Genomic DNA, 26,848 nt, shown 5'->3' with positions numbered 1-26,848 from the left:
TAATAGGATCGCGTCTCAACTGAGATGGGCATCATACAATCATTATTGTCAATTAATTATGTAGATACTTACACGGTACGAGAAATACTGAACAGTAGCTTCAAGAAAGCTGACGTTGTGAGCAGCATGTGATATTTAAAGTGAAAAAAGTGACTTAGTTTAATAAAAAAATCCAAAGGGTACCTACGCTAAAAAAAACAAAAGATTTTTAAATTAACCTCTTTCATTTTTTAAATTATTTTTTTGCCACAGCAATCATAGGTAATTCACGCTGAGGCGTGTCGTGGTTTTTATTGCAATGTCATTAATGTCTACTTTTGACCAAATCACGCGTCTTCGTGGATGGCACTACGCATATGAACACCTTGGAAAATGCATATGGCCACCTATACGGTTATAAAATAGAGCTTTATGACAGATTAATGAACGGACGGATAGCGACCTGTTTTCTCTTTTTGGGTAGGTACGGAACCTGAAAAAACAAACAATTATTCTGAAAATTTTGGTGTTTGCTAACGACTCAGAGGATCTTCGAAAATGTTTTAAAGAAATCAAAGTGATGAAGACTGGATTATCAGCGTAAATTGGAATTGAAGTCGTTAACGCCGCGATTGGAACATTTTTTAAAATAGGAATCTTGATTGAGACTATAAAGAGATCTTATTAGCGACAAAGGTATTTAAACTCTCTTTAAGCTATGCTTCACTTCAGTTGGTTAGCCCTTCTAACATTTTACAATTACTTAACAACTACTTACCTAGGAAAATTAATTTTACTTCAAACGGTACTGCTATACTTTAGTTTTTTTTTATTTTGCTGCAAATTAACACATACTTAATTTTAATAAAAACGCAGACTTCAAACAACTTTTCATTATTTTGAACATGAAACTACCGTGAGACTCACTCATATTAAATATATTGACCCGGATAACTCACGTCTTAAATGAGTCGTGTTGCAGCAGCCGCTGAGTCGCGTTGCTCCGAAGACGAAGGGCTACGGATTAGCCCGAAACATGTCGAGCTAAACTCGATTTAAGACGTGAGTTATCCGGGTCAATATATTTAACTTTTCATTATTTTCATTGGAAACTAACACATAATTTCAATAAAAAAGCAGACGTTAAACAATATTTTTGGATATTTTCTTTCAATTTACCTACATGGGAACAAGTAGCTTAAGTAAGTAATAGTAGTAAGTAAGTAGTAGTTGCTCGTTTGCCATCCAGCCGAATAAAAAAAAAGTAGTTTTAGTCAATCCGTATTTTTTTTAAAGATCTATATATCCAACGATACCCATACCATACTACTCGTATAGGTAGTGACGAGAAAAAGCTCAACCAAAAAAATATTTAATTTTTTATGTTACCACTTTAGGCACTTTTCTCACCGCCAGCGAGGAAACGATTGGCTATCGACTATTTTCTCGCTCAAAAAACGATAAAAAGATATAAGATCCTGTGTGAGTAAAAGAGACACATATATCATAGTTGATCGCTGGCTGTTCACACTGTCGGCGAGAACTCTCTCTTACATCTTTTGTCGCAGCGACAAGAGCTATAAAACTCGCTGAGCTATAGATACTCGCTCAGCGATGTCAGCTTGGCGGCCGCCCCGCACGAGCGAGTCGAGTGGAGCGAGTAATCGCCCGTCGCACGCGAACACTCGCTTACAGCCGAGCGACAAAACTACACTCGCTTCTCGCTGCTCGCCCACTCGTTTCTAGTTACTCGCTGTACTCGCTTCTCGCTCATCGTCGGCGGTGGGACAAGTGCCTTAGCGGCACAGTTTTAACATATCAACCATAAATCATATCGGCGTATTTCAAATCAAATTACAGCCTTCTGGCACTGACAGTGTCTAAGGTAAGTCGCGGACTATGAGTCGGGCATAACTAAGAGTTCATAATAATTATAAGGGTATCTTGGACTGCGGGAGCTTAAAAAATGGAATCCAGATGTCTTTAATCTATTTTCATCACACTTGCTCGTAAACAGTGTCGTTACATGCAGGCTACCTTGATTGCAACCCCCCAAATAAAACCCTCGACCTTAATGTGCTTGTCATGAAACCCGTGATCGGTAAACGAGTCATTGCCCGTACTAATTTTCTTGTCATGAAGCCCAAGGTCGGTAAATGAGTCAGTGCCCGTACTGATGGCGCTGCGCCGTGCGCGTGCTCGTGCGCGCGCTGTTGCTGCAGGACTACATGGTCTACATGCACACGCACGTTGCGGCGCATGCGAGGGAGTTGAGGGCGACGTTGCCAAGAGCACAGCCTAAGGTATCGCCAATATTTGGAAGAATTATATTTTTTCTTTTACAAATATAAAATTTTACTTGCAAATGTGATGAAAAACATTGTATGTCGCACGGGCGGTACTAGAATTACAAACATCGACTCATTAAAGCCCTCAGTCTTCGACTTCGGGCTTCTAATAGACTCTCGTTCGTAATTCCTTATTTACCGCCCTTAAGACACAATGTACTATTACGAGTGTACCACGCGTGCATACCTACTATAGTTTGAATAGGTACATAATGAGCAGGTACTTAACCGAACACGCGTTCAGTTCCAACTTGCTGTACTTGAATTTCTAGCTGGTAAGGTGGTTATGGACTTAAGTTGCACAATTGGAATAACTGGCAAAGTTGGTATTTTGTACGTAACTAACGCCATCTAGCGTGTAAGAACTTGTGTGAAACAAGTTAAAGTTGCTTCAAACGTTTTAGTGCGTCTTTAGAATAGTATATGATACAAAGTGTAGAGATTAAAGGAGAACAATGTCATAATGGGGGAAAAGTTTCAAAAGTTAAAAGTTTAAACGGTATACTTAAGCATATCCTATCGTGAGAGTTGCGGGAAACCGGTGGATGCAAGTGGCGAGTTGTCGTTCATTATGGCGTTCTAAGGGGGAGGCCTTTGTTCAGCAGTGGAGGTCTTCCGGCTGATGATGATGATGATGATGAAGCATATCCTAAACCAACTGAAAAGTTCAAAACTCCCACCATTGTTTTTTCAAAGTTCAAATTGGCATTGAACGCCCCAAAAACGGCTGAACCAATATTAATAAAACATAGCAAAGAACCACCGCAAGGAAACTTGCTTACACGTAAAAAAACGACGTCGAAATTGTAACATCTGCTTGAAAGTTGCGATGCCATAGACAGACAGACAGACAAACGTACAGACAAACACAACTTGTAACACCCCTCTTTTAGCGTTATGCTAACTGTCTCTATTGAAGTTCCGGAATTTTACAAAATTCCCCGGGGAATTCCCAAAATTTAGATCGTGGTCTTCATTGAGGTTGTGTCAAGAACAACTTTCCAAAATTTCAATACTCTAAGCCCAGCGGTTGAAATTTCAAGATTTTATCCATATCCCGTGGGAATATCGTAATAAAAAGTAGCTTATGTGTTATTCCAGACGTCCAGCTACCTACATCCCAAATTTCATGACTCAATACCCAGCGGTTGTTATTTCGAGATTGTATTATCCCTATCCCATGAGAAAATCGGGATAAAAAGTAGCCTTTATATGTTATTTCAGATATCCAGCTACCTACATACCAAATTTAATGATTCTAAGCCCAGCGGTTATTATTTCGAGATTTTATCCCTATCCCGTGGGAATATCGGGATAAGAAGTAGCCTGTATGTTAATACAAGGTATATATTACCTGTATGCCAAATTTCATTCAAATCCGTTCAGTAGTTTTTGCGTGAAAGAGTAGAACATACATCCAAACAAACATCCATCCATACAAACTTTCGCGTTTATAATAATAAGTAAGAAGTAAGATTGTATACTTGATGTGTTCCCTACGGAACCCTAAAAACTAGCCTTATGTATCACGAGTATTTTCTCAACCTCAGCTTTCCTAGGCCAAAGATTATGTATCTTTTATTTTAGTGACACATTTTTCGCATCCCTAATGTTCGCCGCTTGACGGGGTACATCATGGATATGATTACTTGTGAGTTTGCGAAGTTGCGTCGTGTTAAGTCGCTCGTAAAGCGCGAGACGCCATTAATGTTTTAGTGTTCTTCTGCAACAACTAGTTACCTGGCCCCCATAAATATATTAGCGGGCTGCTCTCAACGGGCGACAAGTTTTGATGAAACTCCTGTAATATAAGCACGTGCTACATCATAGCCTATGGCAATTTCTATACCTATACTATAAACATCATGTACGCCGTTTGTCACGTGTTTGAGATAGTTTATGTACTTACTACGAGTATTCGACACGTCTGTTACATGTTTATTCTTTGAGATTTTTGCTAGGAAATCGTACAGGTAAAACAAAACATATTTTTTTAAGGTTTCCTGTAAAGATGCATAAGCAACTAGAGCTTTACGCAGAAAGCCTTTATACGCTTTAAAGTGTAATAAAAATTAAAAAACGAATTATTTTTAAAAGTCGCTGAACTAATGTTGTTCAGTTTGACGAGTACGATCTACGTTTTAATTATTTGCCCGTGTTACAGGCCACGCGTGGTATAAAGCTCGCGTCTCAATTTAGGTTAATACTTAGTAGGTACTGGCTTACTCTGATTTCTTCAGTTTTTTTTTCATATTAATATTTTGATGACTAAATATTTATAATTTTTCTAACGGGTAGGTATGCTTAAGCTAATGGGATGTTTTTTTAAATTATTTTGTCCACTACGAGAGCACGATTCGCACTTGGCTAGTCTTTATATTTAGTACCATATTTCTGTCGTAGGTAACGTACTCATAGCTCTCGAAGCCGAGGGCTTTATACAAATCTTCATCATAATCAAATCACCAAATAGGTAAGTACCATAAAAAAAACTGTTAAAACATTATAAACATTAAAGATCGCTTGCATGCTGCTCGCCTATAAAAATACATAATTAATAACTGTAACTGCGTCGTAAGTCGTTTACAGTACTGCCAGCAATTTTTCTATACTCTAAAACAGCGTCTTTTGAGTTCAATGTTCTTGAAACCTCACCTTGCAATTTCAGTAGCCCAAGATGTTATCTCTATCAATTATGGGCCATAAAACGTAATGACTTCATCGTAAATCTTCAGTTTACACGACACCATTTTACTTGGTGTTGAATAAATGAGGTCAAATTGCTTTGAAGTACTAATGATCGTTGTCCCCTTGGAAAATTGCTGCTCGCAACTAAATTACGATAAAACTAATTTTGTGTGCCGTGCCAAAGGAAAACCGTTACGATTTTTACGTCGGCCGTTGCTTGTAGAGTATTTCGTATCAGTAAATATTGAACTAAGGGTCGAGACCCTTTGTGTATAAATATTGTTTAATTATTATGGAGAGATTACTAAAGAGCTGTGCTTGGATTTTTTTGCGCGATAGAATCCGGAATAGGAAATTTACCGACATCGCTCGAAAAATATGCCAGTTGAAGTGGCAATGGGCAGGCCATATTGCTCGTAGAACCGAACCGTTGGAGGATAAAAGTTATCGAGTAACGACCACAAACTGGAAGACGCTGCGTTGGCAGACCTCCCAGTAGGTGGACCGACGACATCGCTCGAGTTGGATTGGAAAGGAAGGTTGGTTAGGAAACCGGCATATGAAAGTGGCAAGTTGTCGTTCATTGTGGCGTAAGGGGCCGTCCATTAATCACATGATGTTTTTTAGCAACTATTTAGGGCGTCGCCATCCGATGGCCCAGGAGGGGGCAAGTTGATATGGAGAATGAGAAAAGTATCGGTAAAGTCGAGAGCACGTGAAGCTTTTCACTTGTAGTATGAGCCTTACATCTACGGCGATTGTAAATACTTTGATTTGGTTACTTTACATTTGACAACTTTTTTAGAATCTCTAGGGGGGCAGGCAGCTGGATTTATCCGATAGTCACAATTCTCTAGTTTCAGAGACAAGTTTGGCGATATAAAATTAAAAAAAACTGTTATTTGATAATAAAAAAAAACTATTGTTATTGACTTTATATGGAGCAATGGCTTAATTCAATAGGTACTTCAAATTATAACATGCTAGCAACATATCCACAGTTTTGCTGGGATACAATACCTACTTGGAAATAATATACAATACCTACACATTAAACATGCTCTTGGCCAGTTATTTATTTGAAAGAATTCAGTTTTAAGTTAAGTCAAATAAAGATTTTAATTATTTCTTATCATTCTATTGGTTTTTAATTTATTCATTTTCGATACTTCATGCGACCCGCAGTTCCCTCAGCAAGCTGACATGACGGTCTTGTCACTTACTGCCCTTGGCTGATAGCGGCAAACATATTGCTGACTTATAATTCGGGAACCCCTAAATAATATATATTTCTTTCTCAAAAATCATTAAAAAAATCCATGCTGTGCGTTCTCGATTCATTGCTATAAAAAAAAAATGGTCAAAGGGTTAACTCGCTTATAGAACTACATGTGCCTTGGCTGAATAAATCCGTGTACGATACGAGCGATGCCGATTGTATTCAGAGTATACATTAATATCAGAATTTCACGTTAATAATAGTAATTTAAAGATAGCTTTTGATTAATATTGCAGCGTAGGGACCTATTTTTGTACACGTGAGAGCTTTCATCCGCTTTTGTGTTTTGCGGGAAATTAGTTAATATGGAACGTAGCAATTTATCTGTTTTGTGACGTAGCCTAACAGAAATAGGATTGTGGTTAATTATGAAAGTGCTCTATAGATCTATAATAAATAAGGTTATCTTCTTTTACGGTAACTAACAGTATTGGGAATTCATCAGAAGTTGTTAATCACAGCAAAAAAAATGTATGATTAATTTTTGTTCAAGTGGCGATGATTGTCAGTTAAGTACTTTATTGAGGTCAAATCGTGCGATCTAAAAGGATCTAAATTACACTCACTTCTACTAGTCACACAGATTTCAAATTTAGTTCAAAAATGTAGATTAGACGATAATTCAAGTTTAGATAAAAAATCATTATATTTGACATGGTTTTGATTTTTATGACCCCAATAAACTTCTTTATTTCAATTTAATAACAACGCCACTCCTTACAGTCGGGTGAAAATACTTGAAACGTTTTAATGTCGCTGGACATCTGCTGAAGACGAAATTTGTTGGTTTTACATTTCATTGCATTAAAACAACTTTGAACGCAATTGCCCTAAATCTACTCGTCAACACACTCGACACTTGCAATGTTGCTGTAAAATTTTCATTTTGTTCATTGTTTTTTTTTAATTATTTACTGCGAATTTCTATTTGATTGCTACTCGCTGTTACTTGTTACTTATCTTGAAGTATTTCTCAAAAAAATACGAACATGCGCCAAACACGCGTCTTTATTTTAAAAACGTACATATCGAAAATACAAACAGAGATATGGATGCACAGAAAAACCAGAAAAAGAGACCAGTACTGGGAATCAAACCCAGGTCCTCAGCATTCCGTGCTGCGTGCCATACCCCTACACTACCACTGAATAGGAGTACAGACACGAATTTCTCCTATGCTTACATATCAAAAAAGTAACAAATATATGTCAATTTAAGTAGGGTACTCATATATCAGATTTTGTCTTGAGATCTCTTATTTTTAGTATTTTCAATAAAATAGAGTACCTAGATTCTTAGACAGTTTTATTAAAAAGTAACAGCCGCCCAAGCTTCGCTAATACACCTATAATTTTATTAATATAGAATTTTACAAACATAAATTTATCTAAAATCACAAAACAAATATTAATCGAGATCCACAAAAAACTCTAATATGACACGAAAATTACCCATACAATTATATGAAACGCCACAACGGAAAACTTTCATTCAATTTTCATTACCAGCTTAGCGTTAACGTGTCCAACTTTTTTAACTCTCTAGGTTTTTTTATGATCGGACTTTGGAATTGTTCATCTGTTAACTCTATGTCCATTGAAATTGCTTGCTTACTCGTACGTGTTATACTTACTTGTCCTTCCAACGTACTCGTAACTGGTAGCATTTACCTACACTTATCTATAACTAGCTTTTAACCGCGACTTCGCTTGCGCAGAATTAGTATGTAGTTTAAAACTTTTTTGATCCCACAAGAACCATACATTATTTCGAGATAAAAGTAGCCTATATGTTAATCCAGAGTAAATATTACTCGTATGCCAAATTTCAAGCTTATCCGTTCAGTTGTTTTTGCGTGAAAGAGTAACAAACATCCATCCATCCATACAAACTTTCGCGTTTATAATATTAAGTAAGATATAATATAACTTGAGCTAAGAGGAACGCGTGCTCCTCCGATTTCATGTATTAACACAAACACGATATTGTCTCTCAAAACTGATGTAAATTCTCATTTCAATCATGATTTTTAATCGAACTATAAATTATCTTGTGTCTGATAATGATAAACGAAGATTGAAATGATTTTATGTTTTAATATGCAATTTTAAATCAATGTGAGCCCAATCAATACACAATGAAGCGTTTTACTTTAAACCATGAGTATGTCTATAAAAGTATAGACATGTTTAACATAATGCTAAGATTGTTTAGGGGTTTGCTATCAAACATGCGAGTGCAAATGTTTATAGTGTCTATTTGTTTAAATAACGTCATTTGTTCTGACTTTCATGATGTATTTGAGAATGGAAGTGGTTAAATAATATGCAAAATTTAGTTTAGGGTTTAGTAACCTTTATTTTTGATTTGGCTTGTAAATTCTAAGACGTATCTTTAATGGGATGAAACATTTCTAGTACATTCCAACAAACTTTATCAGGTACCAGGGTGGAATCTTTATGCTACTAATGTCATGTCCACATCCATACTTTTGTCAAGGAAATTATAGTGCTATTGATTATTACAAGGTTCCACCCTGGTAGATAAATCTGTTTGTTTGACTGTAAATGTGGGTAACGGAGGATGTTCGGTCATTAATTGAAAAGAACATTTAAATAATTGCAGAAACTGACTCAGTTTAAAATGTTTTGATGCAAGAAAAATGATAATCTCCTGAAAAACAAATTAAAATTTATGTATAAAAGTTGAATTTAAGATATTTATACCTAGGTACCTGTAATGTTCACTTTATTTTTGAAACTTCGCCTGAAGCTGCTAGGTGCTCCGAACCGCCTGACTCAAGTGTATACTAACCAAAAGAAAATAGGGGCACACGAGTTTCATTGGTAAAACGAAAATACTAATAAATGTAATTCCTTATAACCCTCCTCGTCTAAAAAATGGTTTTATTAATTCAACATAAACCAAAACATATTCAGATAAACAAAATCTGCCTGAAATATAATAAGTTTTTCAGTCATCTTCCAAGGTTCGAACACTTATGAAATAATTAGAAAATTACCTCCAGCTCCCCTTTCAAACAGGGAGTCCCTTAAAATACTTGTGCTTAATATATAACAATAAGCAAAAATAAATGCCATAAAAGTTGATCACAATCGTCATTATGAAGTATGAACATTTCCTAACGTTATCACTGTGATGACGACATTCAGCGATAACTACGAGTATGCGGCTCTAAAAATAGGTCTGTCATCATTAAAATTCTGATCCATATTATCAATTAGCCGCAACAATACTTTAAACAGAAATGGACTGCACAAAAAATTACTCTACCTTTTAGCTAACCTTAAGACTAAAACTAACAATAAAAACTAAGTTCCGTGGTGACACGACAGGACACCAAAAAGGCCTCCATGGAGCATGTGTTGCCGTTGCCACACGTAATGTACTGCAACGCTGGAGCCAACAGAAAAGCATGTTGTGTGTAAAGTTCCCAATTCTCACTGGGCCCGAGTGGGAACTACTGCCCAAGCCCCCTCATTCTAAAACCTTTGCCCTAAAGCGGCACGTATATAGGCCGATATTTAAGCGAGTAATAATGTCTAAAAACAACGAAACTGAAAAGACATCGTCACGTTGGCCAACACCTTTGATCATGAGTTACTTCCGTTTCTCTCAAGTCCCTGTAAAAAAAGAGCGTAATAGTCCTTTAATCTTGCTAAGTGCCAGTGGACCGCTTCCGCTTATTACTTAATTTGCAAGCTAAAGGCACGCAGCCGTATTCCTTAGCACAAAGGCTAATGGGTTATATGTGAATAAAAATACGGTTGCTCTAGAATTACATTTTGAACGCTCTTAGATGTAAGCAAGCTCGCAAAGCGTAAATAATATTTTATCCTGGAATATAAGGAGCGGCATTCATATTTAAGTTGTCCTTTTAGCTTTTCATATTTCAGGACACGTATGAAATTCGTCTTAGTAATTATGAGTTTCAGTTTTATAGCGCAAGGCAGGAATTCTTCGGGAAACGTATAGATTCTATGTATGAAATAGAATTTACTCGCGCCTTCTCTTGTAAAATCATTCAAGTCCGTTTCAGGATTATACCCTCGTGCGGCCCAATGTGCAATAGAATGTACACAATAAGTTCAAGGTATCGACTGGTAGAAAATTGTTAGTCATAATTTTGTTAGTCATAAAATTTGGAGTGGCAGCGTAATGTTTGACATAATTCTTTTTTTCCCTGAAACCATTTATTTTTCAGTATTGTTATTAAACAAGCCTAACCTAACCTATAGAGTTCTACAGGATAACGATTTAAAAAAATATGAAAAATGTACGGTTTCAGCGGAAAAAAAAGTTATGACTAACAATAATTATGGCAAACATAAATTCTTTTTGATACTTTCGCTCTGTCCCACATCCAGGCAACTAGCTCACAAGCCGGCGCTGCGGCTGATCAGGCCCAACTCCTCAAGCGCCGCAAGTACTCCTCTTTATTAAAAGATTACGAGTTTGCGGCGCTTGCTGTTGAGACTTTAGGGCCTTGGTCAGCCGATATGAAGTGTTTCATAAAGGCCCTTTCTTCCCGGTTGATCGACACCTCTGGGGACCCAAGAGCTGGTACGTATTTATCCCAGCGGATCGCACTTGCGGTCCAAAGGGGTAATGCGGCCAGCATCATGGGAACTCTGCCACAGGCAGATCTTTTGGACGGGGTGTTCTTTTTATATTTTGTATTTTTATAGTAACATAGATATATTTACTTAAGGTTTCTTGGGTAAGTTTTTTTTGTCTTTTTATTATTATTATTATTTTATTTAATTCAATCTATATTTAATTGTGAACGATTATTGATTAGGCAAACATTACATTATGGCTTATAAAATTATGATCCCCTCTAGTAGACTTAGAGATTTAGATTTTCAATATGTATTTAATCGTATTCATGCCAATTATTTTACTTTATATCCAGACGACTTAGTGTGATATAATAACTATTAATAACAAGCAAACTTTCGCATAATATTAGAAGATTATGTCGAAGGATGTATAAGATCTGAGTTATGTAAGACTTTTAAGTAGTAGGGTTTTTAAATCAACAGTCCACCTTCTGTCAGGAAAATTACAAATAGGCTTCTGTAATCTTAATTAGGGAAGCCTTTATGGTTTCAGTGGATGATTGACGATGACAAATACTGGCACGCTTTAATAAAGTCGAAGCATTGTTTATGCGTGTTTCGTATTTATGTAGGCATCATGTTAAATAAGATTCAAGCTCAACCAGTACCTGTTGCGCTATGAGTTGACAAAGTTACGGCCCAACATTAAATCCGGGCTTATGTAGCTACGTAACAGTCAACAGATGTTGGTGAACGACGTAAGTAATTGTCGGTAATTAAATTTAATGACCGAGTTAAATTATTTTTGATTAAGCCGTTGGTGCGGCATTATGTATCAAACTAGTAGTTTTATTTTGAATTTTATTTTCTGTGAACGTGTATTCTTTGAAAGTCAGCAAAAAAAAATTGTGACGAAAATATCTGACACGTCCCAGCGGCCCTATAAATAGAATCGTCTTTGTGCACGCTTTGTTGGGTCAGATATTGGTGTTAGTGACAGTACCTACTACCTACTTCTATAATGGAAAAATACTGACGACCCAAAATATCGAGTATTAATTCAAAAAAATATCGAGTAAGTGCAATGAATTTAAGTCTTTAGTCTATATTTGTATTTTATTTTTCAGGGCAATGGCTGTAATGCTTTTGCATATTATCTGGACGTGCTGTTTCTGTAATATTCTTCAATGTAATCGGCGCCCAGTTAGAGAATAACTGTGATAATTTCCTACTGGTGATTGGTGGTTTGATCTTGTGTAAGTATTAGTTTATTTTGATAAAATTACGTGTTGATACGCGCCTGAAAAAGACCGTTTGTCTAACCAAATTTTGACGACCAGATGGCCTAGTGGTTAGAGAATCTGACTACGAAGCTTGAGGTCCCGGGTTCGATTCCCGCGTCGGGGCAGATATTTGTATGAAAAAACGAATGTTTGTTCTCGGGTCTTGGGTGTTTAATATGTATTTAAGTATGTATCTATCTATACAATTATATTTATCCGTTGCTTAGTACCCATAACACAAGCTTTGCTAAGCTTACTTTGGGACTAGGTCCCAAATGTCCCGTGATATTTTTTTTATTTTTTTTTAATGTTTTATAAATTATATTAGGTACTTAACTAATGTTTTATTTAACAGTTGGTGGCGTCGTTGATCTGTTCCTCCTTTCTAACAAAAAACGAAAAATAGTCTAACAAGTTGAGACCATCCCAGACAACAGGGAGAATAACAAGAATTCAATAACAGCGTAAAGAAGCATAGATTTTATTTCGTAAAAATGTCTTCGTCTGGCGATTACACTAACTTTAGGAATCAATCGTTAAATTATTGTTGTAACTACCTGCTAATCGGTCGATCGCAAATTTTTATGAACATATACATAAAATGACATGTCGGTGCTCAAAAGATGTTACCAGCCTCACTTGCGGAGTGAGGTCTTATTTCGATTAGTTCTTGACAGATGTCACCTTAGTTTTGTGCCGTAACGAAAACTCGTAAGATGAAGATATGCTATTTTGAAAATTTGTTTCTCCATTGGTAGGTGTTATGGCATCGTTATGTAAGTTTAGATTCATGCGAATTTTTTTAAGCTTCAATTTTGTATTTGAGCCTTAGGGGCTGTTTCACCATCCATTGATTAACCGACGGCTAAATGTAATGCCGTCTCCGTCTATTCGAACAAAACAAATAGAGACGGCATCACACCTAACCGCCAGTTAACACTAATCAATGGATGGTGAAACAGCCACTTAGTCATTCACAGCCCCCCTTGATACTCAATATTATAAGTAGGTAAACAAAGTGCGCTCAATTTATTAATTCGTTATAGATTGAAGGTGTTTGAGATAATTTGAATAGGCAATGTTTTTCAGGTTTTTTTTACTGACAATAATTGTTTCCATTATGTTGATTGATGTTCAAAGTGTACCGCCTTAAAGGCAAAATAAGTATAGTCACATTTCGGTATGGCGTGCAGTCAAACCAACAAAAAGCTGGAAAACCCCCGTCTTTGTCACTTCAAAGTTCAATATCTCAAAAACGGCTCGTTAGATAAAAACACGCGTGTGTTGTGGAAGAACTCCGAACAGAATCCTAGTTAACGCACCATAATTACGCGCCCGCAGATAACGTTTATTTTTAGATCTTACGCATTACTATAATATCATTTTGCTTGTGATGATTACGGTCAAAGAATCAGATATGAAGGATTATTGTTCCCAGTGGCGGACTAACAGGGGGGCGGAAAGGGCGGCCCGCCCCGGGCCTCCGGTCTTGGGGGACCCCAAATGCCTCCGCGTTCCCCTGGTCAAATCCTAAACAAGACTTTAAAAATGTGCTTAGTACCTATCTACATTTTTTTTTAATTACATTTTTTTTAAAGCTGGGGGCCTCATTCAGCTTTGCCGCCCCGGGCCTGATTGTTCCCCATATTGTTATTTGATTAGCCCAATGAAAAAACCATTTTGTATTTCGATGAACTTGTGATTGGTGACGTTGAATTTTCAGGATATGTGACTGTTGAAACAACATAACTAGTTTCGGTTTCATTTTCTTTATGTTTTATTTATAACTAGTTTACCCGCGGCTTCGCACGCGTAAACTTTTCGATCTGGTACAATTGAAATTCCGGGATTTTATAAATTTTTCCTGGGAATTCCCAAAATTTATATCGTGGTCTTCATGGAGTTCGTGTTAAGAACATCTGTCCAAAATTTCAAGACTCTATACCCAGCGGTTAAAATTTCAAGATTTTATCCCTATCCAGTGGGAAATCGGGATAAAAAGTAGCCTGTGTTATTTCCGACGTGCAGCTACCTACATACCAAATTTCATGACTCTAAGCCCAGCGGTTGTTATTTCGAGATTTTATCCCTATCCCGTGGGAATATCGGGATATATATGATATATAATTATATTATGTATACTTACTGCATCATGTTTCCACTACGTATGTTACACGTGAAGCACACACTACTCTTATTCAGATAAGTCTCCGTTGTTTAAGGTTATCATATTACGGGTTGTAAGTTTGTACATGAAACCGATATCATGATGAATTAATAAACATTATATTATAAGATTAAATCAGGTGCTTTGGCAGTTTGCGGCGTACAGTGTGCACTATTCAAGTATTCAATCAGCTTGCAGCAATTGGCGTAGATGCTGAATTCTTAGCAGGGATTGAATTTAGTCAAAATGACCATTTTATTGTGTATGTCACATCATTTTAACCAAACAAAGTCCTCAGTACCATTGAAACTATAGTGGGTTTCGAAAGATTGAAAGGCCAAAAAAAAAGCCGTGGTGGCCTAGTGGTTTGACCTATCGCCTCTCAAGCAGAGGATCGTGGGTTCAAACCCCGGCTCGCATCTCTGAGTTTTTCGAAATTCATGTGCGGAATTACATTTGAAATTTACCACAAGCTTTGCGGTGAAGGAAAACATCGTGAGGAAACCTGCACAAACCTGCGAAGCAATTCAATGGTGCGTGTGAAGTTCCCAATTCGCACTGGGCCCGCGTGGGAACTGTGGCCCAAGCCCTCTTGTTCTGAGAGGAGGCCTGTGCCCAGCAGTGGGACGTATATAGGCTGGGATGATGGGATGATGAGCATTTTATAGGTTCCGTGCAATCGTACTATCGCCTCATCACAACTCTGCTAAGAGTGTGTTACATTTATTTTTATAATGCAAAATAGTCTTAAGTGATAGGTAGATAAGAAACCTATGGAGTTGGTACTATGGCGTAACTTTTATAAATATATACCACTCTTGACTTATTATTTGTTCAATATTTATGTTAGATAAAAACAGATTTGAAGTATTTAAAGCATGAAGACGGAAGCCTGTCTGTTACAGTTCATCTGCGGCCGGTCTAGCTGCTTCTCGAATTATTTTAATTAAGTAATTAAAATTAATCATGATGGGAAATAGTAATATAGCTGATACTAAAGTTAAAAATGGATCTCTGGAAGCTAAGAAGACTAATGACACCTGTGATTCGACGACGTTTGAGGAGGCATTGGAAATAACACGTGAGATCTGTAACACATATTTTTATAAATTACGGAAATCTTCTCTTTTCATCCAGAATTTAAACTGGGTTTTCGCAATACGAGTGTATCAGTTGAGTGGTTATAAATTGCGGCTACCGAACTAAGTCCCGATGTAATGGATCATTCAAAACCTGTAATGAATGTTACTCGGATGATTTTATTCATAATTCAGATGTACCTAGCCAACTTTATGAAACCTGCGAAAATATCATTCGAAAATAATGTGCAAATTTGTGTATTGCTGTAACAGTGCCATTATGTTCTGGTCAAATTAATGACTTGCTGTGACAATGTATCAGTGTGTAATTTTGTCTTCATCATCATAATTACTTAGACCATAGGACGTCCACTGTTGGACATAGGCGCGTCCCCCATACATTTTATCCTATCTACTCCTCTTTTATTCAAATTTAAGATTAGTAGTTGTTCGTCTTTTTCAATCAGTATTTTCACAGGTGTCATTTTAAAATCGGTTTTCCGGTTCGAATAGAAAATACATACTTAATTGAAATTTATTCCATCCATCATCATCAGCCCACAGCAGTCCACTGCTGGACATAGGCTTTTCCATGGTGCGCCACAACACTCTGTCTTCAGCCCCTCGCATCCATCCGCTGCCAGCGACCCTCTTAAGGTCATCCGTCCACCGTGCCACACCGTGCCTCAGGACGCCCTACACTACATTTTCTCCTCCGTGGTCTCCATTCAAGGACTCGTCTACTCCACCGTTCATCGCTCCTGCGACAGAAGTGGCCAGCCCAACGCCATTTATTATTAAGTTAATTTATTATTAAGTGAATGTAAATCATAAATACTAAGGAGAACATTTTTTTTCAGGCGTAGGAACCTATAACTACAGACTGTTGACGATTACTATCTACTCCTTGCTAGCAGCAACTGCAGAAATGTTTTCGGTTGGTATTGTCAGCACCGCATCACAATGCGACTTGGAACTCGATGTTGGGAAGAAAGGGTTGATCAGCTCCATTCCGATTTTAGGTGCGTATTTGTTGGATTTGGTTTTCTATCTCTTTAAAAAAAAACAATCTTTTATTGAACTTTTCGTTAGTACAGTCGAACAAATTGAATCATCCATCACCTTTTAATAATCAATTCCAGTATGATTTCCTTGACAAAAGTTTTTTTTTATTATTCGACTGGATGGCAAACGAGCAACTGGGTCTCCTGTTGGTAAGAGATCACAACCGCCCATAAACACCTGCAACACCGGGGGGATTGCAGATGCGTTGCCAACCTAGAGGCCTAAGATAGGATACCTCAAGTACCAGTAATTTCACCGGCTGTCTTACTCTCTACGCCGAAACACAACAGTGCAAGCACTGTGGTAGTAATCCGGGCGGACCTTGCACAAGGTCCTACCATCTGTAAATGAGTATGAGATGTCAACATAACATTAGTAGCACAAAGGTTCCACCCGGGGTCATGATTCAATTTGTTCAACTGTGGGCCAAATCTTGGAAGTGATTAACCCACATCTAAGTAGTCATCGAATTAACGTGAAATTCGGTAAACGTAACGTAAATTTTATGACATTACTTGTAATGCTGGCTGGCTTGTAAGGCTGTACTTGTACAGCCAACACAAAGTACCGACAGCAAAAAAAGGTTTCAAGTAATTTCTATGTGTCTCTACATACACCGAATATTATTGGAATATCGATTAATATCGAGCAATACGGTATTTGACTATTGTGTATATGTTTTATAAATGAAAACTACAGAATGCCTGTTATCGAATAGAAAAACAATTTTTAAGGTACCTTTACAAATAACAAAGTTATAAAGGTTTGAAATTCAAGATTAGAGAGAGAAAAACATACTGGCATGGGACGTCACACGCCAGTACCGCCTTTTGCTGCATAGAGAAAAACGTTTGAGAAAGAGACAGGTATATAGATTTTCAAAAAATCACTATAAATCCAATTTTCAACCGATTTAAATTTTCTCTTCGCTAATAACTATCTGTATATCTACTTTTTCATAATAATATTAAGATATGGCAAAATCAGGAGTTGTCAAATACCGTATTGCTATAGTCGTTGAAAGACATCTTTCCTTTTAAAAATGCAATGATATGCATTTGATATTAGATATTAATGATGAAAAAATCATGGGCTTTGTATGAAGCCTGGTTTAAATAGCAACAGAGCATTGGCTAGCTGGGGCTAGCGTACAGAAGGGCTACTACGAAATTCGAAAATCGAAGTTCGTATCGTACCATTTCTCTCACTCTCATACTGAATAATATTAGCGTTAGCGGGACGGCACGATATGAACTTCGATTTTCGAATTTCGTAGTAGCTCGTCGCTCCGCTGTAATAATCATTGAATTTCAAAAGCGATATCACAGTGACGTATTCGGGATTAATTTCCTACTCCTAAATTGAGATTTGTTGCAGCGACCAGCCGGTATTTAGATTCAATAGTGACAGGCGATACCCAGTTTATAGCAGATTATTATTCGCGCACTTCTCTTATTATGTAATAAACAAGGTAGCATGTATGACTGTTTGTTTGATGCTGTGTCAATAAATAGATATTAATATGTACTTGATTTTTATGTATGCGTCAAATGAAAATCCACTGCGTGCGAAACCGAAATAAGTACAGTCACCAGCACCAATATCTGATACAACAAGCGTGCATAAATATCTGATACGACTCTATTTCTAGGGCCGGAAGGACGTGTCAGATATTTTTGCACGCTCCGCTGTGGCAGATATTAATGCTGGTGACTGTACATACGTAATTTTGGTCGAAGTAGAATGAAGATGTTTCACTTGAAAACTCCAGATTTTTATTATTTTGGTATACTCTAAGTGTTAAATAAAACAGCCTAAAACTAGTTTATAAGCTATTTCAACCTGCTCAAATAAATGATAAACACGTCATACTAACGAAGGTAGTCCACGCCATGAATAGGTAGATACCATCGTTTTTGTTTTTGTATTGGATTATAATTTTAGACTTGTCTATCCACAAAGATTTTATATAACACTAGCTATTTTGTTCGCGACTTCGTCCGCGTAGAATTCATTTATCGCTATCCCGTGGGTAAGTACAGTGCAATTTTCTGGGATAAAAACTATCAATGTCCTTCCTCGGGACTCAAACTACATATCTATATACCAACTACCTACCACTACTACTGGGATATATCTGTTTCCAATCGGTGACTCGCCTATAATAAAATACACCGAACCGAATTTCGTCCAAATCGGTTCAGCGGTTTAGACGTGACGTGGTAACAAACAACCAGACTTACAAACTTTGGCATATATAATTCATGTCAAGAAAACAAATAACACAGATAAAAAAAAAACATTCTTAACTTAAGTAAGAAGAGCTTAATCCTAGTCAAAAAGGCCTCCTTCAGTTGTCCCTGGCGCCAAGGTAACCATCAAACTGGCCGCGTTACCACGCTGAATGGCGATGGACAATCTTTGCACCAGGTACGAATCCGCGCGGGCTTCAGAACCTCTCCCTAATTCGACGTCCCACTTCCCGAATGAAGGCAATAGCCTCCGACCCCCAGCATCTCAAAAGCAAAGGATTAGAGGAGAAGGAGAAAGAGGGAGAGGGAGGGGAAGTATTAGATTAGTGAAATACGAAATAATAAGGGGGTGTGTGGGGTGTATCAACCTATCAGCCCAACCTTAATATTTTTTTGTACTTTCAGGCGTAGTGGTAAGCGCTCATTTCTGGGGCTTCGTAGCAGACACGCGCGGGCGTCGGTTCGCACTCATCATCAGCACCACCGGCACCTGCGTCGCTGGTATAATTGCTACATTCTCTAACAACTGGATTTTACTCGCTGTCATCAAGTTCATTGGAGCTGCATTGTAAGTCAACCTTAACTTTTTAAATTGAAAATACAAACATTATAGACTTAAAGCAGCCATGCTCAAGGTGTATTCTGCCAGGCTCCGAAGGTTTATGCATGGGCTCCGCAAAAGTACTGAACATAATCAAAATAAAACTCAAGGGATACTGTAAGGATTTGACATGCATTACTATTTTTTTTTATAATTTCAGCGCATCTGGAACTAACGCGCTAGTCTTTACATTTCTTGGTGAGGCTACTATCGCTTCGAAGAGACAAACATATCTTATGTACGCGTCTGCTGGAGTGCTTTCTTTTCAAGCATTCAATGCCGGTAAGTAGATGAATGAGGTTACGAATAAAATACTAAAATTTCACAAATAATAATAACTATTAATAATAATGTGTAATAATAATTATTACACATTGTTTAATTTTCTTTTGAACACAGGCAAGAATAGTGTCGCAAGATACAAACTTATATAGGCGGAGATGTCATTAAGAGTTAAAGTTGATAGGCTGGTAGTTAAAAAATGACGTGCAAAAGTGCCCATTGCGGCCTATTTACTGAATAAATGATTTGAATTTTGAATAGGGGACCTAATAAACATCGAGAAAATAAAAAAGAGAGTAGATAAGAACATCAATAAACCAAACGCGATTGTAATAATTTTACTTATTTTTAGGACTGACAAAGGCTATTTTTGCAGTTGACTGAAAATTTATCACGATCAAAATTTTCAGTCAACTGCAAAAATAGCCCTTTAGTTGCTTTGGAATAAATAATGAGTCGATTTACTTGACGACCTTTTGATCGCCCTTCAAAAGTACGTCATCGTGGTTATCTACCCTATTTCGAGCAGATTTACAAAATCGTTTCTACGCGTTTTTTTATCATCCCAACGTTAACTTTTTGTTTCAGCCTTGGCATATCCCATATTAAATCTGACTTTTGATTACTACATGCCTCTACTGGGCTTCTCTTTCCGACCATGGAGACTTTTCCTGTTAGTCATTGGGCTGATCAGTGGCCTGAACGTACTTCTCATCGTGTTCTTTACATATGAGAGCCCTAAGTTTTGCTTCGCAATCGGAGAACATAAAAGGGGGCTAAAGATAATGCAGAAAATATATAAAGTTAACACAGGAAACGCTTTTGAAGACTACCCGGTAAGAAAATCATTATCAGTAACGTCCCACTGCTGGGCACATTTTTCCTCTCAGATTTAAAGAGCTAAACAACCGCGCGGCTAACCATTATGAGTATGGTCCGTATAGCCCTTACTCTTTCTTGAATCGTGCACCATGCAGCTCTTCTACTGTTTATTTCTGTTTTATTTTACTTTCAAAAACTTTCATTTAGCAGTCACTTATTTTTCAGGTGAAACATGTTGTTCTGAACGCGGATGACTATAAAACTAAAAACGGAACCTTCCTTCGTTCAGTTTGGGATCAAACCGTGCCGTTATTCAGCAAAAAATATATAAAGAATACCGTTTTGATCTTTTTGTGCGGTCTGCCGGCTTACTGCGTGTAAGTATTATTTTAAAAGTAATTGTAGGTACTCGAAGAATATGCAAGTTGAAGTGCCAATGAGTGGGCCACATCGCTCAAAAAACAGATAACCGTGGGGAAGCAAAGTCCTCGAGTGGCGACCGCGAACCGGAAGACGAAGCGTTGACAGGCCTCCCCCTATGACTGACAACATCGCAACATTGCGGGCAATCGGTGCATGCAAGTCGTGGCGAGTTGTCGTTCATTGTGGCGTGGCTAAGAGGGAGGCCTTTGTTCGGCAGGTTGGCGTCTTTCGGTTGATGTTGATGCTTTTAAAAGTACCTACTACGGAATATTTGATTGGGCAAATTTTTTGAAAATAAATGTTTTTTTAAGATGAATTCACACTTTACACGCGGTATTCTTTAAACATCGACCAATGTCTGAAAACTTTTGTAAACCTCAATCAAATCCTGAAACTCAGCAGTCTAACCATCAACCATCTGCTGAGTTTTCCAGATCATTAAATTCAAATTTTGTTTAATGAAATCATTTAATTTAAGAAACTTAATAGGTATTGTAAATTTCATTTGCAGATCGCCGCCGTTCTCCATCTGGCTTCCTTTTATTTTCAACGCCTACAGTACAACTAGTAATCCTGACCTTCAATTTTGCGAAACATTTCAGAAAAATTTTACTCAATCTGCAAACAGAACTATGGTAAGTTCATGCCAACCACGAATACCAATATACGTATAATCCAAAATTGAATAAGGTACATAGGTCCAATTGCTGGTCACTGTCTCAACAGTTGCCTTCTTTAATTTATGTTATGAAGTATCTCTACACTCCAATATAATTAAAGAACAAAAACAAACATCCAACAACAAAGGAAAAACAATCTCCGAAAAATTGACAATCGAAAGGTGGTAAATGGGCGGCCCTACAAACAATAGGACAAATTTAAAAAAGAACTTTATAACGATAAACGCAATAAAATCACTCAACAATGTTTCCAACAGATCACGAAAATTCAATTTTCACGTTTTCTCGCTGATTATTTTAGGATATATATTTACTAAATGATTTCAGACACTTGCTACTCTAGCGCCACTCTAGAAGCGTTTGAAACTGTTATTTGCCGTTTAAATCTGGATACCTGTTTCTTCTCTTTCCCTCTACATTTCATAATTTATATCAATAGAGGTGACAGCAAGATATCCTGTATTGAGCTAAATTGAGCATAAGCATGTCAAATACTAGGGAATTTACCTTATTACATATAAATAAATAACAAAACATTTGAATATAGAATCAAAATAATAATATATGTTAATTTATGATTGGTTATTTGGAGTCTTTTTGTATTTTTTATTTCAACTCCAAATTTGTTACTTTTACGGGTATCCCGTGAAACCATATCGAAAATACAAACTGAGACATGGATGCACAGAAAAACAGAAAAAGAGACCAGCGCTGGTCTCTTTTTCTGGTTTTTCTGTGCATCCATGTCTCAGTTTGTATTTTCGATTATATGTTAATTTGTTTTTTGTAGCATAGTTATAACATGTGCTTTTCTTATTATTTCAGATACCCGTATGCGACGACAGCGTCGCCGATATCACCCTTGTTGCTCTGGCCATATTTGCAGTGTATCTTACCCTCTGCTCATTAAGCACTGTCCTCATAATCAAGTTCATAGGAAAGAAGTGGACGTTTGTGCTGAACCACCTGTTCAGTTGTATCATGTGCGTCATCATAAATCGGGTCCCGATATTATTTGGTTTCGTTGCCATGGTGGGCATGACCGCGAATGTTGCGTGCATGGGTATAGTAACGACGTACGCTATCGAGTTATTCCCAACCTACATGAGGTGAGCATAGATTTAGAAAAATAAACTTTTATACCTACCTAGTTCCATCGAGCCAATCTATATTCAATTTATCAAATCAGCCCATATCCGCCCACTTCTTGCTAAAGGTCTTAATTTTAGCGGCACTTTGCCTGCAGGGCTACTACGAAACTCGAAGTTCGTGTCGTGCGGTCCCTCTGACACTTATACTATTTAATACGAGAGCGAGAAGGACCGCACGACACGAACTTCGAGTTTCGAGTTTCGTAGTAGCCCAGCTGGTTCTGTACCTACCAGTGGCGAAGCGTCCATAGAACCCCAATCCCGCCGGCTTGCCCAATATTGACAAATACGACAACAGGACGCAAATTATTTATGAAGGATGTGGGCGATCTTTAGGTACCTACTTCGGCTTTACCACGGAAATATCTGTGACGCTACGTCACAGAATAGATAATAGTACAAGTGCTATTGCATCTATGGGTAAGGCCGCGAATTTTGACCAATTTGGACGTTTCAAATTTGGAACGCTGATAAAAAAAACTGATAACACCTAGATGTTTAATTTTTTTTTATTATATGACACGATATAAACTCTCAAGGTCGCAAATGAGATAATTGATTTAAACCCTTTTAAAAAAATAATAAAAATATATTACCGCCCAAAACGTAACGAAAATTGACTATTTTTTTTGACCACGAGTACTAAATACCTTATTATTTTCATGCTATTTAACTTCTCATGATCATGATTTTGTTTAAACAAAATTTTATGATATAACGATAGTCCTACCGATTGCGGAATCATGATAATCAAATAATTTTCATGTTTTATATTTATTTCTTTTCACGTGCCAAAAAACCACGTTTTCGTTACGAATACTTAGGTGACGCTTAATTAAGCTACCTTTAACGCCAATTTCGGTAGAAATTTGTTTTTGTACACTGGCAACTAATACTCTAATAGGGCAACATCGATGAGATAAATAAATCTCATCAGTTTGTTGACAAACAGCCATCAAAAGTGACGCGGCGGTTTTTTTTCGAAAAAACGTCGAAAGTGCTTGTTCGATTTTAAGGGTAAGTAGTGATTATTTTTAACTGGTTGTTTTTCATACGATAGGGTAATCTTTTCCATGTAAGTGGCATGTGTTATTATGTTCAAAATGTCGTTATTCGCCATGATAAACGATTTTTTGTATAAAATACGTTACACTTTCGTTACGATTACGTTACATTTTACAAAATGCTACGTATTTTGTACATAACGTAACGAAAAAATGTGGTAAAGGGAAGTTCACACGGAAAAATTCTAACTTACACCAGTTTATTATTAGGTTTCCAATGACTGCACGCACAGTAAGTTAGTTAGATGGATATTTTGAAGTTAAATAAATTTTAATCTGTAGGTGCAGGGATCGGCACAAGAGAATTGTGGCGAGTTCTGTGTTCACGTCTTGCTACATGCATAGCGTATTTAAAGTGAGAGACAAACGGAGAGATTCACTTACCTACTTAGTTCATTTGTTACCTAAACTTAATAATCATAATAATTTATTTCCAAAAACATCTTTTTACATTGTCCACTTAACTAAGATACTACTTCCTAAATTGGTAAAACCTGTGATTTAGGGTTTTGGCCATTTCTTTGAGGTATTTAATAGCTTGTACAGTCGAAGTCACAAGCATGCTCACAACTAGGTGGTAGGACCTTGTGCAAGGTCCGCCCGGATTGCTACCACCATCTTCCTCGCTAATCCTGCCGTGAAGCAGCAGTGCTTGCACTGTTGTGTTTCGGCGTGGTGAGTAAGACAGCCGGTGAAATTACTGGCACGTGAGGTATCCCATCATAGGCCTCTAGGTTGGCAACGCGTCTGCAATACCCCTGGCGTTGCAGATTTTTATGGGCGGTGGTGATCTCTTACTCATTTGATCGTTTGCCATCCAGTCGAATAAAAAAAAACCACATCCAAATTCGTTATGCTTATAAATGTGCACCTTATTGGCAGTGTTAGAGAGGCATGTAAAGATACACTTTTGGAAAGATGTTCGTCAACTAGAGGGACTTCTACTTCCACATTCTCATGTTTAGCTCTATAGATCTCATATAGGACAGATTTAAGATCAGTATCGTCAGAAAGTTCTAGTAAAAAAAAAAAAAAAACACTTTATTATATGACATGTATTTTTTTTTTCATACATACGATCTAATGGGAATTTTTACCAGTTTGATCTCGGCTTTATAAAAATTTGCGTTACGTTTTATGATAACGTGACGTATTTTTATATGTTATTTCTATGTCACATTGGTTAAAATTCGCGGCCTTACCCCTATCCAGCCGCCTGCGAAAATATTACGTGATCAAGCTAGTCAGATTAAGTATATACTAATTTATAAACGTGAAAGTTTTTATATGCGTGCATGTGTGCTTTGTTAATACTCATTCATCCCAGCCTATATACGTCCTACTGCTGGGACAGGCCTCCTCTCAGAACAATTGAACAGGTTTGTTAATACTCCTTCGCGCTAAAACGAATTTGAACGAAATTTGGTATGTCCTAGCTAGACAGCTGAACGTTGGAGCGGTTGGAACCTCTGGTTGTAGCAAATAAGCTAGGTCTACGAATAAATATACTTATGTCAGGAATTGTAACTGCGTTAGAAAAATGGCCTTGCACGTCCTAGTAGGCGGGGGCTTCATAGATGAGAGTGTGGGGGGCTTAAAACCGTGTTCTGCGCGTGTCATCTGACATTGCATCACGCGCGCAATCAATCCCGGGTTTGTTTCTGAATTTTAACCAATCAACAAGCACGTATATTTGCAACGTCGAAAATGATTCGTATTTGAGTCATAAGTCGTTTTGGTTTAAAGTATGGCCACTTTATGTGTGGAATTTGTTCTGAGTACCTACTTTTTATCCCGATTATCCCGAGATCGAAATAAGGATTAGACATGAATTTGGCGCAGTTTTTAATAAACAACGCTTATAAAATCGCAGACATATTTATTGAAAATTTCAAGAGGAATTTATTATATTTAATTCCTAAATTTCAATTCCTCTGCCGGATCTTTCTCTATAAAAAAAGTTTAGCACTTAATTTTTTTTTATTCCAGAGCAATGGCAGTGTGTCTTTGTATATTATCCGGCCGTAGCGTGTCCATTGTATTCTACAATGTTATTGGTGCTCAGTTGGAGAATAACTGTGACAATTTCATAGTCATTATTGCTGGATTAATCTTATGTAAGTTACTCCATACTTTAATACTAATCAACGTTTGTTATTATTTAAAACTTATCTGAGAATTTATGTGTCATAATCATCATAACAAAAATTAACTTGACTTTTATGTTTATCGTTTATTCTTCTTGCTTCCATAATTTTTTACTAGTCTTTTTTAGGTACCTACCTTAATTATTTCTTTTCTTTTCAGTTGGCGGCATAGTTGGTCTATTCCTTCCTTCGGATAGAGTATTAATAAAGGCGGACGATATTGAGAAACCCTCAGAAAACTGCGAAAGTACCAAGAACCCAACATCAACGTGAAGCGGTAAAGAATTTTGTGAAGAGCTAAAATGATGGGAAAGTCTATAACGAGTTGGAAAGTTCAGTTCAGTCAGAAGGAACGAAAGTTACACAAAACCTGGCTAGTTACGGGTAGTTTGATGGAATACCGGAATTGTTTTTTTTTAATAAGAGTAAAATTCACATTTACCGTAGCACGAACTTGTATTCAATTGGACTAAAGTAATAAATGAAATTTAAGTTTAGTCTTGTTTTATTCCACTGCGCGGGTACCTAAGGTGAACTATGGGCATCCGCCATCCAGTGTTAAGCGGACGCAAAAGCCATGACTAAAATAAGGCGATCTCGGGGTAAATTATTACAATCGCAAAATTAAATTCATAGAAATGGTCATCTTTGCCATATATAGGTAGATTATATCACACGAGTGTTCGCTAATGACCACTTCGCTAATCTTTGAATCAGAAAACAATTACTTCAAACAATGTGAACTATAGAAATAATATATGGTAAAATAAGTAGTCTTATTCTATACTTAGTTGTAATCAAAGTAGGTATCAAAACCTATCGAATCAATCTGCGCGAGGTGAACATAAAAATATAGCTACAAATAAAATTTATTAATGTTAACAATAAAATCGTAAATACAACTTAACTGTAAACTAGTCTGATACCTACCTACTTAAAAACTTGATGCAAATTA

General features: G+C 37.1%; 1 protein-coding gene across 6 annotated transcripts; it reads left to right on the top strand.

Moving 5' to 3' along the window:
- Positions 1-444: 444 nt before the first annotated feature.
- LOC141433754 (putative transporter svop-1) lies at positions 445-26,390 on the top strand. 6 transcript variants are annotated; one of them, XM_074095856.1, is made up of 12 exons: positions 445-675; positions 12,005-12,133; positions 15,233-15,417; positions 16,267-16,428; positions 19,129-19,291; positions 19,485-19,606; positions 20,195-20,442; positions 20,654-20,805; positions 21,363-21,486; positions 22,357-22,640; positions 25,736-25,863; positions 26,054-26,390. In XM_074095856.1, the coding sequence occupies exons 3-12, from the start codon at positions 15,294-15,296 to the stop codon at positions 26,164-26,166; spliced, it is 1,620 nt and encodes a 539-aa protein (XP_073951957.1). In that variant the 5' UTR covers positions 445-675; positions 12,005-12,133; positions 15,233-15,293; the 3' UTR covers positions 26,167-26,390. The 6 variants fall into 6 exon arrangements, with proteins under 6 accessions (XP_073951957.1, XP_073951956.1, XP_073951955.1 ...); XM_074095855.1 differs by lacking the exon at positions 445-675 and adding an exon at positions 11,361-11,635; XM_074095854.1 differs by lacking the exon at positions 445-675 and adding an exon at positions 11,737-11,866.
- Positions 26,391-26,848: the final 458 nt, after the last annotated feature.

The sequence above is a fragment of the Choristoneura fumiferana genome, chromosome 12 (genome assembly GCF_025370935.1).
Source record: "Choristoneura fumiferana chromosome 12, NRCan_CFum_1, whole genome shotgun sequence".
Classification (NCBI taxonomy): domain Eukaryota; kingdom Metazoa; phylum Arthropoda; class Insecta; order Lepidoptera; family Tortricidae; genus Choristoneura; species Choristoneura fumiferana.
The sequence above is the reverse complement of the archived record's forward strand: the minus strand, read 5'-3'. Positions and strand labels throughout refer to the sequence as shown.

Coding starts and splice junctions, on each gene's coding strand:
- LOC141433754 (XM_074095856.1), top strand. CDS start 15,294: ATGATGGGAAATAGTAATATAGCTGATACTAAAGTTAAAAATGGATCT. Junction 20,443..20,653: donor ACGCTTTTGAAGACTACCCG/GTAAGAAAATCA, acceptor CTTATTTTTCAG/GTGAAACATGTTGTTCTGAA. Junction 21,487..22,356: donor AATCTGCAAACAGAACTATG/GTAAGTTCATGC, acceptor TTATTATTTCAG/ATACCCGTATGCGACGACAG.